The sequence below is a fragment of the Acyrthosiphon pisum genome, chromosome A1 (genome assembly GCF_005508785.2).
Source record: "Acyrthosiphon pisum isolate AL4f chromosome A1, pea_aphid_22Mar2018_4r6ur, whole genome shotgun sequence".
In the NCBI taxonomy this organism is placed as follows: Eukaryota; Metazoa; Arthropoda; class Insecta; order Hemiptera; family Aphididae; genus Acyrthosiphon; species Acyrthosiphon pisum.
In genome coordinates this window covers 108,862,289-108,877,307 of record NC_042494.1, presented here as the reverse complement: position 1 = coordinate 108,877,307, position 15,019 = coordinate 108,862,289, and the positions used below count along the sequence as shown (strand labels likewise).

Genomic DNA, 15,019 nt, shown 5'->3' with positions numbered 1-15,019 from the left:
GCAGATGAAGACCACTCAGAGCAAAATTCACTGGAGTAATTTAAGTAGTTTAAGTTGAGATAAGGCATGTTTTGAGAAATTTTAGACGGCTAAAACTTCTGTCTGTAGTTGCACTGCTGACTGGAAGTGTATAAAAAATTTTATACAAAGTATATAAATTTGGATACGAGGAAACCATGTTTCGTGATATCATGAACTTCAATACTTCATTTAATTTTACAGGTTCAGTTACTCCAGTTTCAACAGTTTTGTCATACACTTGTTGGTAAACTAGATATAATGAACGGTATTCCATTTCGATAACAATTTCATCTATGCCAACTTCATAAAATCTTATATACCTAATATATCTAACATATTTTTACACTTTTGTTTTTCGAATTTAGATTCATTGTAAGTTGATAAGTTTAAGCATGATTTCCCTCAAAATCACTCAAAGCTCCCTCAAAAAATAATAGTATTCTATTCTTAAAAGTATGTACCTATAAATTATAATTAAAAAAAAATATGTTGGGGCTTAAGCCCCACCTAAACATTTTTCCTATTTGCGCCACTGGGCCCATGGACTGACTGGCCTGAATCGTAGTTTCAACTATGACAGTCCCGGCTTTAAATCGTTATTATCGTATACCTACAATAATTTATCATTGAATCCAAATTTAATATTATTTGTGAGGACATAATGATTTTACATTTTTACGAATATTATAAATTTTACTATACGCAATGACATACAAGTATTTAGATTAATTTTAATTTGTACGGTAAGTCGGTTAGGTGGTATTGACTCAAAAGTTAACAACAATAATCATATAATATGATAGAAATGGGGTTTTATCGATTCCGCCGTTTTAATATTAATTCTGCCGGATTTTTGTTTATGTTGATTCCGCTGACTGTTTAATAATAACCAAAGTATCATATTTATACAGATTTTTTTTTTAAAATTAACAGTATAAGTTACTAGGTTAGGGTACTATTAGTTTGATATAATAGTACAAAGTAAGTTTTATTTAAATAAAAACAATTCAAACATTGTCGTCCATAACAGCTAATATTTATTAAAATAATAAAATAATATAACTCAAATATCTAGTGATTATTATTTTTACAAAATGAAGTAAGATCGTCATATTTTTAAATAGAGTTATATAATATAATATTTAAAAAAATTAAAATATATAGGTTTGTATATAGCGTATGGTATGGTAAAAAAAAATTAATGTAATAAAAATATATGTGGTCAATTTTTAAAATAATGGTTTGAATAGCCAGTTTTGTATAAGAGAATCTATTGATTTTTTTTATTTAAATAATTGTCAAAAACGTTTGCCGTATTATGGTATAGTAAAAAAAAAATTCAACAATAAAAATATATACAAAGTGGTAATTTTTGAAAATAGGGGTTTGAAGCTAGTTTTATATAAGTGAATCTATCGATTTTAGATTCTGAGCGAAGCGATGAATGTATTGATTTTACAATGATGTGTTTTTTTTAAATTTTTTTTTAATTTTTGTGTCTGTGTACTGTGTACACGATAAGTAGTCGAAATAAAGCTTCGATTTTCAACTTCAGTATCTTGTTCGATGAGAAAGTGAATATTGTTGGTGCATTGAGGAGGTCAAAAATTAAGGAAAAACTGGAATTTTTACGCAAAATCGACTTAGGTTTTTGGTGTAACTTTAAAACAAATGACCTTAGATACATGAAATTTCCCCTGGTTGTTTATATTTGCATATTCTATACACGATAAAATTTTCAAAATATTTTGGTTTATTTTGAATTGTTTAGGGACATTTTCAGTTTCCAATTTTATTAGGTTTTTTTTCTATGAATGTCAATAAAACTTTATTTGTTGAGTAAAAATGCTTGAAAATTTAATACAAAGCTCGTACTATATTGTTACATTGACATTTGAAAAATATTAAAAATTCTTAGTCACAGTATTTTTTTATAAGCATTTAATGTTCAAAAATTGACAAAATATGGAAAAATCACGAAAATTAGCAAATTATTTTGAGTTAAGAATTCATAAAAATTTTTCTTTTTAAATCTAAGATTTAAAAATGTAATACAGGATTGCTTATAAGATTATCTACCTTTGTAAAAAAAGAAATGTTTACCGGAAAGTCAAATTAAATTTTTATGAGCGTTTGAAATTCAAATGTTTACAACATTGGATATTCATTCGATCTTTCATGTAGCGATTTTTTTATTTTGTTGTAATTCAAAAACGAATAACTGCAGATACATGAAAATTTCACTGAACGTTTATTTTATCAATTCTTATACTTGATACAATTTTCAAAATATTTTAACTTGTTTTAAGCAGTTTACGGACATTGTCAGTTTTAAATTTTTTTAGTTTTTTTTTTCTATAAATTTCAATAAAATATTATTTGATGGGTAAAAAAGCGCGAAAATTTAATATAAGGCTCCTGATTTGCTGATTTTATTATTGTTTAGCCTTCTTATTATTATATAAGAATTAGTATTATTAAAATAACAATTTTCAAATATTCAGCGGATTGATAGTCGACGCCCGGCGGAATCAATATGTAAAAAAGTTCAGCGGAGTTGACATGCGGCGCAATCGATAGATTTTTTACAGGTAAAAAGATAATTTCGGCCGATAGAAATGTACACTATTATAATAATTAAATATTAACCATTGTCCCCAAGACCACATTTTTATAATTTTGCAAAATCTCATTTTGGGTTATTTTTTTCGCGGTTCGATATTAAATACAGTTATATTATAATTATTATAATCGGTAGAAGAAATAAATGTGTGCTTCATTTGTTTTGTTTACATTGGATGTAGTATTAAAATTATTAAAAAAAAATGTATATAACTTATAAATATGGCTTGTTGGTAATTTGAGTTTGAGACTTCTGCCCTAGGCCCTAGTATTCCTCCTAACACCACAACCACAGATAATGTTAATAGCCAATACCCAATAGGACAACCTACATTAATTGTCTAGTGTCTACTGATACAGACATACAGTGATACATACATTTATTCCTATGTTTTCATAACTTGATTGTAAGTGCTCGTGCAGCCGGGCCCGGTCCCCTGATAGACACGTAAGGTGTTGCTGAGGACTGAGGAGTCTGTCAGGTCGCGGGGCATAACATTGATGTTATTATCATCACCATTGTTTAATTTCAACAAACGATGGAAGCTAGAGGAGTCTGTGTAATGCTAACGCGGTTCCTCCTCTAGCTCTAGATACTAATAAAAGGTACCGTCTATATATTTATATTTTTATACTTTTATACTTTAATCATACTAAAAGAAATTATTGAAAAAGTTACACATAAATGATAAATATCTAACACAATCAGTTAGGTTTTCTAAACATATTATTGGACTATGGCGGTATAGGTACCTAATCTTATTATTTTAAATTGTTTTTGTAAAAATAAAACAAAAATATATTCTATGAATACCACCATTAGGCCATTCACCCAATGAGTCACTTTAGTAGTTGAGTACTCAAGTTTGTGATTTATAAACTCACATGGTTAACGTCAAATTGCTTGAATCTATATTTTTTATTATTTATCATTAATTTAATTCTGTATCTGAAATATGAAATGCAATAAGTATACAGAATTACGTACAACAAGTAACAACATAATATTATTATTATAATCAGATATATTTTTTATGTATTTATGTATATTATATTTTATATTCATATTATATTTATAATATATAATATACACTTACACTGACTTTCACTGGAATATTTAGTTCTGGGACGTTTGAAATGGTTAATAGAGCCTTTGTTTTCTTTTTCCTCGGAATTTTCATCTTCATTCCTAAAAAAAATATGAAAAAATATAACAACGAAAATATGTGTATTTTTAAACGCACGTATTATCACGTAATAAAGTTTTATTAATCAATTAAAATAGCCTTGTGCCCTTGTATAACGGTTGAATATAGACTGCAATAAACTACGACAATGATGAACCAATATAATAATGAATATTCCATTGTAGAATATTACATTTATTATAGGTAATATTATAATTTATTTTAACCATATTAAATAAATAAGCCTAGCAGTATTTAAATAACTTAAACATGGGTATAAATACCCATAAATTATGACTTTAAATAATATAATTAATTATAAACCTACTATAATCATAATTCAAAAGTTAAGTATATCCTTTTATCTAGTCCAAGAATTTAATTTATTTATCATGATTAACCGGGTGAATCCAATTACAATTTACAATAATTATGTGGAAACATTAAATAACAGTATACAGTATAGAATATGTTGTGAGAAGTACAATACAATATAGATTTAAGTAAAATAAATGAAAATTATGAAGAGGTTATTAATTATTTTCATTGTAAATACAGTCAACTCGCGATATAACGAATATCGATATAACGAAAATCTTGATATAACGAATAAAACTACCGGTCCCTTGAAAATATCGCGGTATAATATAATTTCGATGTAACGAACTTTCGATATAACGAATTTTTTTCTCGGTCCCTTGAAATTCGTTATATCGCGAGTTGACTGTATTTAACTAACAGTATCATTTAATATATTATTTCTAAATGGCTCTTACGAACCGTGTAAAATGCATATTTTATTTACAAAATAAAATTCATAAACAATTATTTATTCTCAGATAAATTGGAACCACTAGAAAAGCTCAGTCACAAAATTATGTATAAATAAAACTCCTCTTGGCTGTTTTGTTTCAGCTACATAAATAAGACGTTTTATAACTGGAAGAGTACTTAAAGTTTTGAATTTCGAAGCTTAGTATTACCATTGATTATAAATATTAGTAATAGTACAATGGTATTATATACTCTATACAAAATTAAAGGTAATTCCAATGCCCATTATTATAACTTGCAGACGAGAAATTTTGTTTAAATATAGAAAAATTATTTTAATTTTAAAAACAATTTATTTTTATAACAATATTTAATTGGACATTATAATGATATTGATAGTGATATCAAAACACACTAATAATAAAACATAGCCAACATGTTACTAGAAGTTAAAACTTACCTACAGTGAACAACTGAACAAAAGCTATTATAATTTACGACAAATGCGTAAGTACTAGCATTGATTAGGTAAACTTAATCAATGGTACTAAGAATAAATATAAAACCGTACTTTATTACAAGTATTTGAAACTTAGACATATTGATATGTCTATGATTTGAAACTATAAATTATTATAAAAAAAGTAATTAAGTAAATAGTACCTAATAGTTAATAAATTAAGACAGTGATAAATTTTAAAAAAAAATGTCTGTTGTAAAATAATAAATATAGGCACAACAGATGTACAACATTTACAAACTATACCTAGTGCCGTAGCTGTGGTGAGGGGTGGATGGCCTTTGGCATTTTTTACTGGGGATGTTTTAATAACGGTTAGTCTATATAGATAATACAATTATATAGAATTTAAATAGCCCCCCGCCTCTTAATTAAACTCCAGCAACGCTACTGATTATACATAATAATGCAATTACTGTTATAATATATCCCAGTAATTGAATGTATTCATAATATTTACTAGGTACCTAGGTAACATAGTAAGTACTAACACAAGATAATAGATCAAATATATTAATATAGTATTCATAGACCATAGTATAAATATTTTTATTTTAAAATTAAATATTAGTTAATGCGGACATTTATATCTTTTGTTCAAAATTTAAAATCAGATTACATAAACAACAATCAAAAACTTCTGACAATATAGTTTAATTTTATACAAAAACAAATCTTTGCATACTAACTGGACATGTTTTTAAGTTTTGGAGGTCATCCAAATATTTTTATTACGTCTAAAAAACGCCATAGTTCAACAAATGGCTTCTAGCCAATTATACTTTAAATCAAAAGTGTAACCGCTAAAAGACTGTAAGTAACAAAAGTTATTTTTGGATACAAATTAGGTATTACGCTTTGAGTTAGTGAGTTACACATTTGCAGATACTTTGAACATAATTTAAATGTCTGATATAAGTTTGTATTCTATAGTACCTATTGGCTATTAGTGTATTTCCTATAGTTTATTATTGATTAAATGTAAATTCAAATACAAATTAACTATTTTAAGAGTAATTATTTTAGTAAAATAATTTTAAGAAAAATGGAGTATCGTGGTAATAGGCATTGTTGAATGTTAATAAATATTTAAAATTGATTAATTATATTAATATATAAAAAAAAAGAATTAGGTATCATTGATTTGTTAAATAAGTTATCAAGAATTCTAATTTTAAATATATTAATAGAACAATATAAAATATAAATTAGTACTTTATTATTAGTTCATACATTTCGATTTCTATACTGTGAAAATAATATCTAAACATATTATTATTGTAGTTTAAAATAAAATAAAATATAATTTTATAATTTAAAAAAACTATTACATGAATAATTTACACAATTATTATTTTACCTACTAAAGTACTAACCAACAGTTACATAATTGGAACACTAACAATCTCTTATGATATGTTTTAGTACTTATGTGAAATACAGAAATAGTAACATTATTGTACGTCGTATATGTGTAATAAGTAATAATGACTTGCGTGTATACTAAATTTATAATTCTACGGCAGGTATATAAGGTTATGTTACGTGTATCTTTTTCGTTACACATAGGTACCTATTTCTATTCTCGTTTTCACTATAATGTTTCCATTCTTTTTATGAATGCATATAAGAGATCACTAAATGGTGTAAAATATAATATATTATAGGAGTACATAACATACTTTAATACTTAGCACAGATTTATATTAGAAAAATATTAAGTAGGTACCTACATTATATATTAGTTTTTAGCAAACCGCTAAATCAAATTTAAGGGATCATTAGCTCACTGCTGATTTATTAAATGTTTAGTGATTGTTTATGCTTTATGCAACCCGACATGACTTTATTTGATATTAAAATGTCTTAAACGGATGTCAGTGCTGACTTGTCTCTCTCTGACTCACGCGCAATACAATAATAATATGTAATAAAATTGCGTTCATCAAAACGAATATTGTATTGGTATTTATAATACTACAGTGAAAAGGGTAACAAACCTAAAGTTAAGAAAATTATATGTGTTTACGTGTTGGTTTTTTTACGACATTTCAATTTTTATGCGAGATTATAGTAAAGTATTACAATTTAAAAACATTTACATATCGAAGAAAAATTGAAATATCATAAAAAAAAACTAAAGTACAAATAAAAACAGATTATGTTTTTAACTTCAAGTTTGATAATAGGTCAATTCACTCAATTTCATTTAACAAAAAAAGTTGTTTGGTAGAGATTGGGTGTTGCGCACTACTGCACTAGATTCGTCTCGCTTCAATCACTTCATACACAATTACACAAACCATTATTATTTGAATTTTGAGAGCAATAATAAATCATAACATAAAAAAAAAAATTAAGAACAGAGTATAGAAGATTGGTTTATGGCGTTTACCCAAAAACAGTCAACGTTTTGCCTGAAACTGATAATTGTTTTAAGACTTTACACAAATTTCCTTATGAAGAAACACTAAGAACTTAGGACAAAAACCCTTCCCTTTTCAGTCAAAACAAAAAATTCAATAATAATTAATATGACCTATATACTTCAGATCTTTATGTTATACTTATAGAAAATTATTAATTATTTATTATAGGTACCTAAATTGAATAAAAAATATATATAATTATATAAATAAATAATAATTATTATTATTATAGGTAATAGGTAATATGAAATTGTTGTCAATAATTATTAAACATAATGGGAATATTATATTATACTCATAACTATTATATTAATTAATGACAAAATGATATAACAACACAATATTTAATTATTGACAACAATTTTATATTATTATTTATTTATATTTTTTTTATACAACTTAGGGGTAATATTTATTTAATCATTTTCTGTAAGTATAACGTAAAGACCTAAAGTATATAATATTAAATATTAATATAATATTAAACTTTTCGTTTTGGTCCAAAAGTGAATCGGCCGCAAAGGGAAGGGTACGATTTTGGTCAAAAAGGGAATCGACCACTTAGATAGTCAGTTAAGTACTTTATAGTGTATAGTTTCATACTTATCCAACATTTAAACACAGTAGATTACTATAATCCCATATAAAAGTATAGACACTCACGACTCACTACAGTTAGTACTTAGTAGGAGCCTCCTTTTCGGCCAAAATGTACTCATCACTTTTCGGCCAAAACTTACAGTTCCCTTTTCGGCCTCCATCTACAGTTTTCTTTAAAATTTACAATTATAACAACTGAACTTAACAATTTTTATATTTAATTAAATATGATTGTATCCAAAAATGTGATTTTTTTTTAAACATTACTATTTCCAACTGTGAAAAAACTGAAAAAATAAAACGATTGGCAATAAACTGTTAAAACATATTGTTACAATTGATTATATTATATTAGTATTTATAATCAATGTTATCTCTTACATTGTAATCGAATAAAATTTAATATAGTCATATAATACATATAGGTAATAAGAAGATATTATATAATAATAATTATGATAGTAAAATATGAATTCATGAATATGTCAAAATATTAAGATTTCCGATTACAAATTAATTAATTCTTAATTAATTTGACTAAGCTAATAATATTTTAAACCATTTTATTGCCAATTGTTTTATTTTATTATTTTTTTCACTCAGTTGTAACTTATTGTATGTACGAATATTTGTCAAAAAATCACATTTATGGATACAATCATATTTAATTAAATATAAAAATTGTTAAGTTCAGTTGTTATAATTGTAAAAGGAACAATATGTTTTGGCCGAAAAGGGAACGATAAGTTTTGGCCGAAAAGGGAAGGGTACATTTTGGCCGAAAACGGTGATGCCCCTTAATAGTAACATAAAGTTAGGTACACTAACATTATAGGTACCTACAGCATTATGTTACCTACCCACAATACCTATCTACCCTTAAAATATTTGAATTAAATGTATTAATTTTATCCATATTGAATTCTCAAATTCATATTTATTAATTATATATTGCACATAAAAAAATTTAAGAATACATAGTATACCAATAACTATCGAAATAAGTTAAAACTATAGCTACATTTGACTATATGCCTACGACAGATACATGGTGATTCATCAAACATATTCACCATCATTGTCAGAGTATAATAAATAAGTAAAATAAAAATAAAAAAAGGAAATTGCCAAGAATTGACACTATACTTGGAAGAAGTAAACATTTAGAATAAACTAGTAGTTTTCAAAATAATAACCATTAACTATTAAAATTTTAAATTAAAGACGAACCCGTTTTGAATAAAATCTATTTAAGTTATTTTAAATAAACGATAAATAAAAAAGAGAAAAGTAGGAGAACGCTCTGCTTTATAGTAGGTGACAGTAGGTGAACACATCATTGATAAAGCACAGTAAATTGGAATGTCTCCTATCTACGTTAAATTTGAATTCAATGATGTACCCACGATGTAGAGAAGATCTTCTCTACATCGTGGATATACCTATAACATTGCACACGACTAACGATTCTGAGAGAAGACGGATGGTATTATTATATCAGTGGCGAACCCAGGGGGGTGGACCCCGGGTCCGGACCCCCCCCTTGGCTTATATCATAGTTTTATTTTTATTTTTAAAAGGTTCCGTGAAATGTTCATCGAAATTTATTGATTAGATTGATTATTACTTATTAGTTATTAGATTAGATTTGGACATTAGGTACTTTGTTGATAACACGTCGAATCCGATAATAATTAATTGACATACATTGTATATATAAATTTAAAAATGTAAATAATATAATTGTGTGTTTTAGATTCTGAGTGAAACAATAAATGTACCTATTGATGTGTGTTTTTTTTTTATTTTTTTTTTTTTGTGTCAGTCATCACCTATTAGGACAGTAAAAATGCTTAGATTTTCTTCAACAGTATCTTTTCTGATAGGAAAGTGAATCTAGTTGGTAGTTGGTACTTTGGGGTGTCAAAAGTAAAAATTGTCCAGTAGTTTTCAAAAGCGCCGTGAAAAACAAATAAAAAATTAAGGAAAAACAGGAATTCTTACGCAAAATCTGTTTTCGAGAAAATTGATTTTGGTTTTTGGTGCAACTCTTAAAACAAATGACCGCGGACACATAAAATTTTGACTGAATGTTTATATTAGTATTTTCTATACACCATAACATTTTCTAAATATTTTGACTTATTTTGAGCTCTTAACGGACATTTTCAGTTTCCAATTTTTTTATTTTTTTTTTATATAAATATCAATACAATTTTAATTGTTGGTTAAAAAGGCTTGAACATTTAATAGAATGCTCCTAGATATTGTTTCAAAGGCAGATAAAAAAAATTTAAATCCATAGTCACAATTTTTTTATGAGCATTTAAAGTTCAAATATTGACAAAATACGTAAAAGTGACGAAAATTTGCAAATTATCTTGAGATAGAAATTCATAAAATTTTTTCTTTTTAACTCTAAGATTTGAAAATGGGCACACGTGTCGTATGCTATCTACCGTATCTACGTTATCTACCGTAATCCGTATTGACGGTATCGATATTATATTATAATTTCTTAAGGAATTTTATAAATTTATTTTCTATTTTAGAATTAAGTATGGGTTCGTAGATCGCCGAGATCAAACGTTGTAGTTGTGTGTTTTTCATTAAATTTAAATTTATGGTTTTATAAAATGAGTACTTTGGGTGAATTATATAGAAAAATTATTTTTAATGACGAAACTTGTATACAATTTTTAAAAGATCGTGATCTATTACCTAATACAAAACTGTAAAATGAAAATATAATACAAGATCATTCATAAGTTTGTCTATCTTTATCAAAAAAAAAAAAAATGTCTTCAATCAAATCAAATTAAATTTTTATGAGCGTTTGAATTTCATATTTTTACAAGATTGGATATTCACTCCATTTCTCACGTAGTGGATTTTGTTATTTCATTGTAATTCAAAAACGAATAACTGTAAATACATGGAAATTTCACTGAATGTTCATATTTTCATTTTCTATACACCATATCATTTTGAAAATATTTTGACTCTTTTTTTAGCTGTTTACGGACATTGTCAGTTTTAAATTTTTTAGTTTTTTTTTCTATAAATATCAATAAAAATGTATTTGTTGGGTAAAAAAGCGTGAAAATGTAATGCAAGGCTCCTGATATATTGTTACAATAACAGTTGAAAAACATTGAAAATACATAGGCACAATTTTTTTTTATAAGCGTTCAAAGTTCGAATTTTGACAAAATATATCAAATTTAAAATTTAATAATTATTTTTAGTTAAAAATGTATAAAATGTTCAACTTTCATAGCTAAGGATTAAAAATTTAAAACAAGGTTCTACGTAAATAGGTTATATATAAATTACTTTATTCACAATAATATCATCAGATATATTTAGTAATAACATAGGCTGACTGACCGTTTTTGCTCAGAATCGTTTTTCTAATACAATGATATTATATCATTGAATTCAAATTTAATCCATTACAGTGACCCACTTGTAACCTACTGTACAGCAGAGCGACATCCACTTACCCACCTTTTTTTTTATTATTCTTAAACTCAGCAAATTGTGTTTATTAAGAAATGTAATGTATGTATATACTCAGGAAAAGGACAGAAAAACAGTAGTTTAATACATTTTTTTGGACCCCCTCCCCCTTGAATAAATCCTGGTTGCGCCACTGTATTATATTAGTATATTTTTTCTTTACTATTAATAATACGGTACCCTAGGTTGAATTAATTTTTGCCGAAAACATTGCATTACGCCATTGTGTCATTGTGTGTATAAAATATAATAATATACGTTTATGTGTTAATAATCTGGTTCCCAAGAATAATATATTTGAATTAAGATTCAAAATAAAATAACTATTATGCTCTTAGTTTACATAATATCCTCGATAATATCCCATATGTCGTCCAAACTTGAACTTCAAATGTCTGTAAAAAAAAATTGTGCTTGTATATTTTTTTTATATTTTTTGATTTCCATATGAAAAATAAACTTATGAAAACCTTGTAATACATTTTCTAGCCTTAGATAAAAAATACAACATTTCATAGATTTTTAACTACAAATCGATTTGCACATTTTGGGGATCTTAACGAATGTTGTCAACATTTGAACAATAAAACAGGAAACGTATAAAAAAAAATGTATCTCGTTTTTTTTTGTTTTTTTTTTGATAAACAATCTGTACAACTAAGCACAATAAGTTTATATGATAATAGTAATATATAACACAAAAGGTGTAATTGGAGAATTATTTAGGTATTATTTAGGTATTGTACTAATAAATAACGAATGAACAGACGGATGCACGGACACAACGGGGTCATGGGGATAGGTATAAGGTGTTCTGAACGTATATTTAGAAACCAAAAAATGTAATTTAAAATGTCTATAAATTTCTCAAAATATTTTTAAAAGTATACCATTTATATAGAAAATGGTAAGTAATATGTTAGTAATATGTTGGGAAAATTTAAAATAACTACGATATTACGTTTTTGCGAAGTAGGTATAGGTACACTAAAAAGTAATGTTTTTCAAAAACTGGGGTGTGTCAAAATTCGCATTTATCTTTATTTTTTGTTGAATAAAATTATAAAACAGTGCACGGCGTAAGACCTAAATGCACAACCATAGTTGCTATATAGGTATACCAGGACTTCAGTTTATTTTAAGTGGATGCAAACATTCTATGAGGCTCACCCCCTTAAGGTACCTATATTATTGTTAAATAAAAATTCCAAAATTGTATTAAAAAAATGTATCAATTAAACTTAACTATATTGTATATACATATTTATACCCGTTTATACCTATATATTATAATATAAAAATGAAACTGGAATACATGCAAACTATATCTAATATCCGTAAAATATGAATACCTATTGTCATCAGAATGAAAAAAAATTGGTCAGACTAGGTGGAAATTTGGGTTATAAAGTCAGTAAATATAATATATTATATAGGTACTGATGTCTGATACATAATACGCAATTTATAATTTGTACAACAACAATTTAATATTTAATCCCTTATAATTTTTAATAAGCTAATCTAATGTTTAAAAGCACTTTGGCATATCAATATTAACACCTAGGTCAACTATGGATAAAAATTGCACACAATGCCTTCCCAAAATTGCGTTCCTGAAGTATACGATCAATAAATCAATTTGTTTATATGTATTATACATCACAACGCAGCGTAATTATAAGGGGACAGGGGTATATCTAGTTGTCGTAATATATATCTACTTTCTGGCCTTCCTAAGAAAAAGTTCTAGCATAAATTACGAAAATTATCTTAATATGAATTTTGTTATAGGCAACCAGTGATCGATCCTTTTAGACTTTTGAGCATAGGATAAAAACAGATTAAAGTCAGCTATAATTTAGAAGATCGATTTTTTTTTAAATATTAAAATTAATTTATCGAATATTATTATAATGTATAATATTAATAAGTATTAAACATATTGTTTAAAATACAGATTGTAAAAAAAACAGTATTTTTCATTATATTTACCTACTATTACATAAAAATGACTGTATTTAATAATAATATTATTGTTATTTTTATTTAAATAATTTAAGTAATCATTTTGAGATAAGCAGCATACATTTGAATAATAATCTGAAGGGGGTGTGGAGGACACAATTCGTAATTCGTAAAGATAATAATAGATACCTTTTTATTAAATATTCAGGATATAGAATGTATATTTTTACTGTAGGTACAAGGTAGGTAAAATCAATTTTCTTACCAGTTATCTATATCATCAGCCTTCTCTTCATCAGAATGGTCGGAAACAGAATATCTGAAAAATAGTATGCATATAGTAAACACTGTATGTCGAATTAAAAAACGAATATATACAACTAATTAATAACAGGTAGATAAACAATTGTATATATTCATAATTTAAAAAAAACTTATTAAGTAGCAGTTTGATTCAAACAATGTATCCAAGTGGTGTACACAATAGTGTATACAATAAAGTGTACACAATAGAGCTTTAAAGCTGTATAGGAAAATTCTGTGAATTTTAATTCGTACAAAATCACGAAAGTAATGCAAAAATTAGTTTAGCGGCGTCGTCGGTTCCAAAACGAAAAAAAGAAGGTATAGCTATTAGCTACCTACCGTCCTAATATAAACTATTATTTAATGATTTTAAAGCCGATATTATTACCGCACAATTGTTTGTAGAAATTTAACTATAGCTACTTGTACAATCATTTGTACCTATACCTACCAATGCATTTAAGCTTTTGTAAATATACTACCATTTTTACCTGGTCAATAAATTATCTTGTTGTCCTAGTAAAAAATTGCAGCATTCCAGGATTTTCTTTTTTTCCCATCCTTCTTCTGTTTTCACCCATACTTCCCCTGGAGATCGCCAATCCTTCGATATAAATGGCATTATAATAATACTGTGTTATGGACAAATGTATAATATTTATTCAGGCGAGTGTTTAAAGAATTATGTAATACTATTATATTTGTAAATAGGATTTAGGAATAAAATTATTTAGTCGTTTAAAAGGAAAAACAACTGAGAATGAACCGCAGGTGCATACACCAACACCGCACGGAATAAGAACAAAGACTGAAAAAAGAAAAGAGTGACAAGAAGCTCGGTCGAGAGAACTGACAACGGCGCAGTATCAAAATAATAACAAAACGTTATTTTGCACATGCGCAATGTACTTAATAACAAAAGTATAAACAACATGAATACCAGTGGTTCGTAAGATGTTCTGATAACTACACAATACATAAACGCGGAGTAGATTTTTATTTTTTTTTATTACTTCCCAATCTTGATTTAAAAAAATATAGGTACCTAGTACCATTGATTATAGTACCAT

At 26.3% G+C, this 15,019-nt stretch overlaps 1 protein-coding gene across 1 annotated transcript in view; it reads right to left on the bottom strand.

Moving 5' to 3' along the window:
• The window catches only part of LOC100160499 (F-box only protein 32), an 18,628-nt gene extending 3,856 nt beyond the window's left edge, over positions 1-14,772 (bottom strand). Inside the window, exons 1-3 of the mRNA XM_008189356.3 lie at positions 14,441-14,772; positions 13,909-13,962; positions 3,741-3,832 (exon numbers count right to left, since the gene is read on the bottom strand). Coding sequence (XP_008187578.1) covers positions 3,741-3,832; positions 13,909-13,962; positions 14,441-14,571 — 277 coding nt within the window. The 5' untranslated portion in view covers positions 14,572-14,772. The remainder of the gene's footprint in view (positions 1-3,740; positions 3,833-13,908; positions 13,963-14,440) is intronic.
• Between the last annotated feature and the right edge of the window lie 247 nt (positions 14,773-15,019).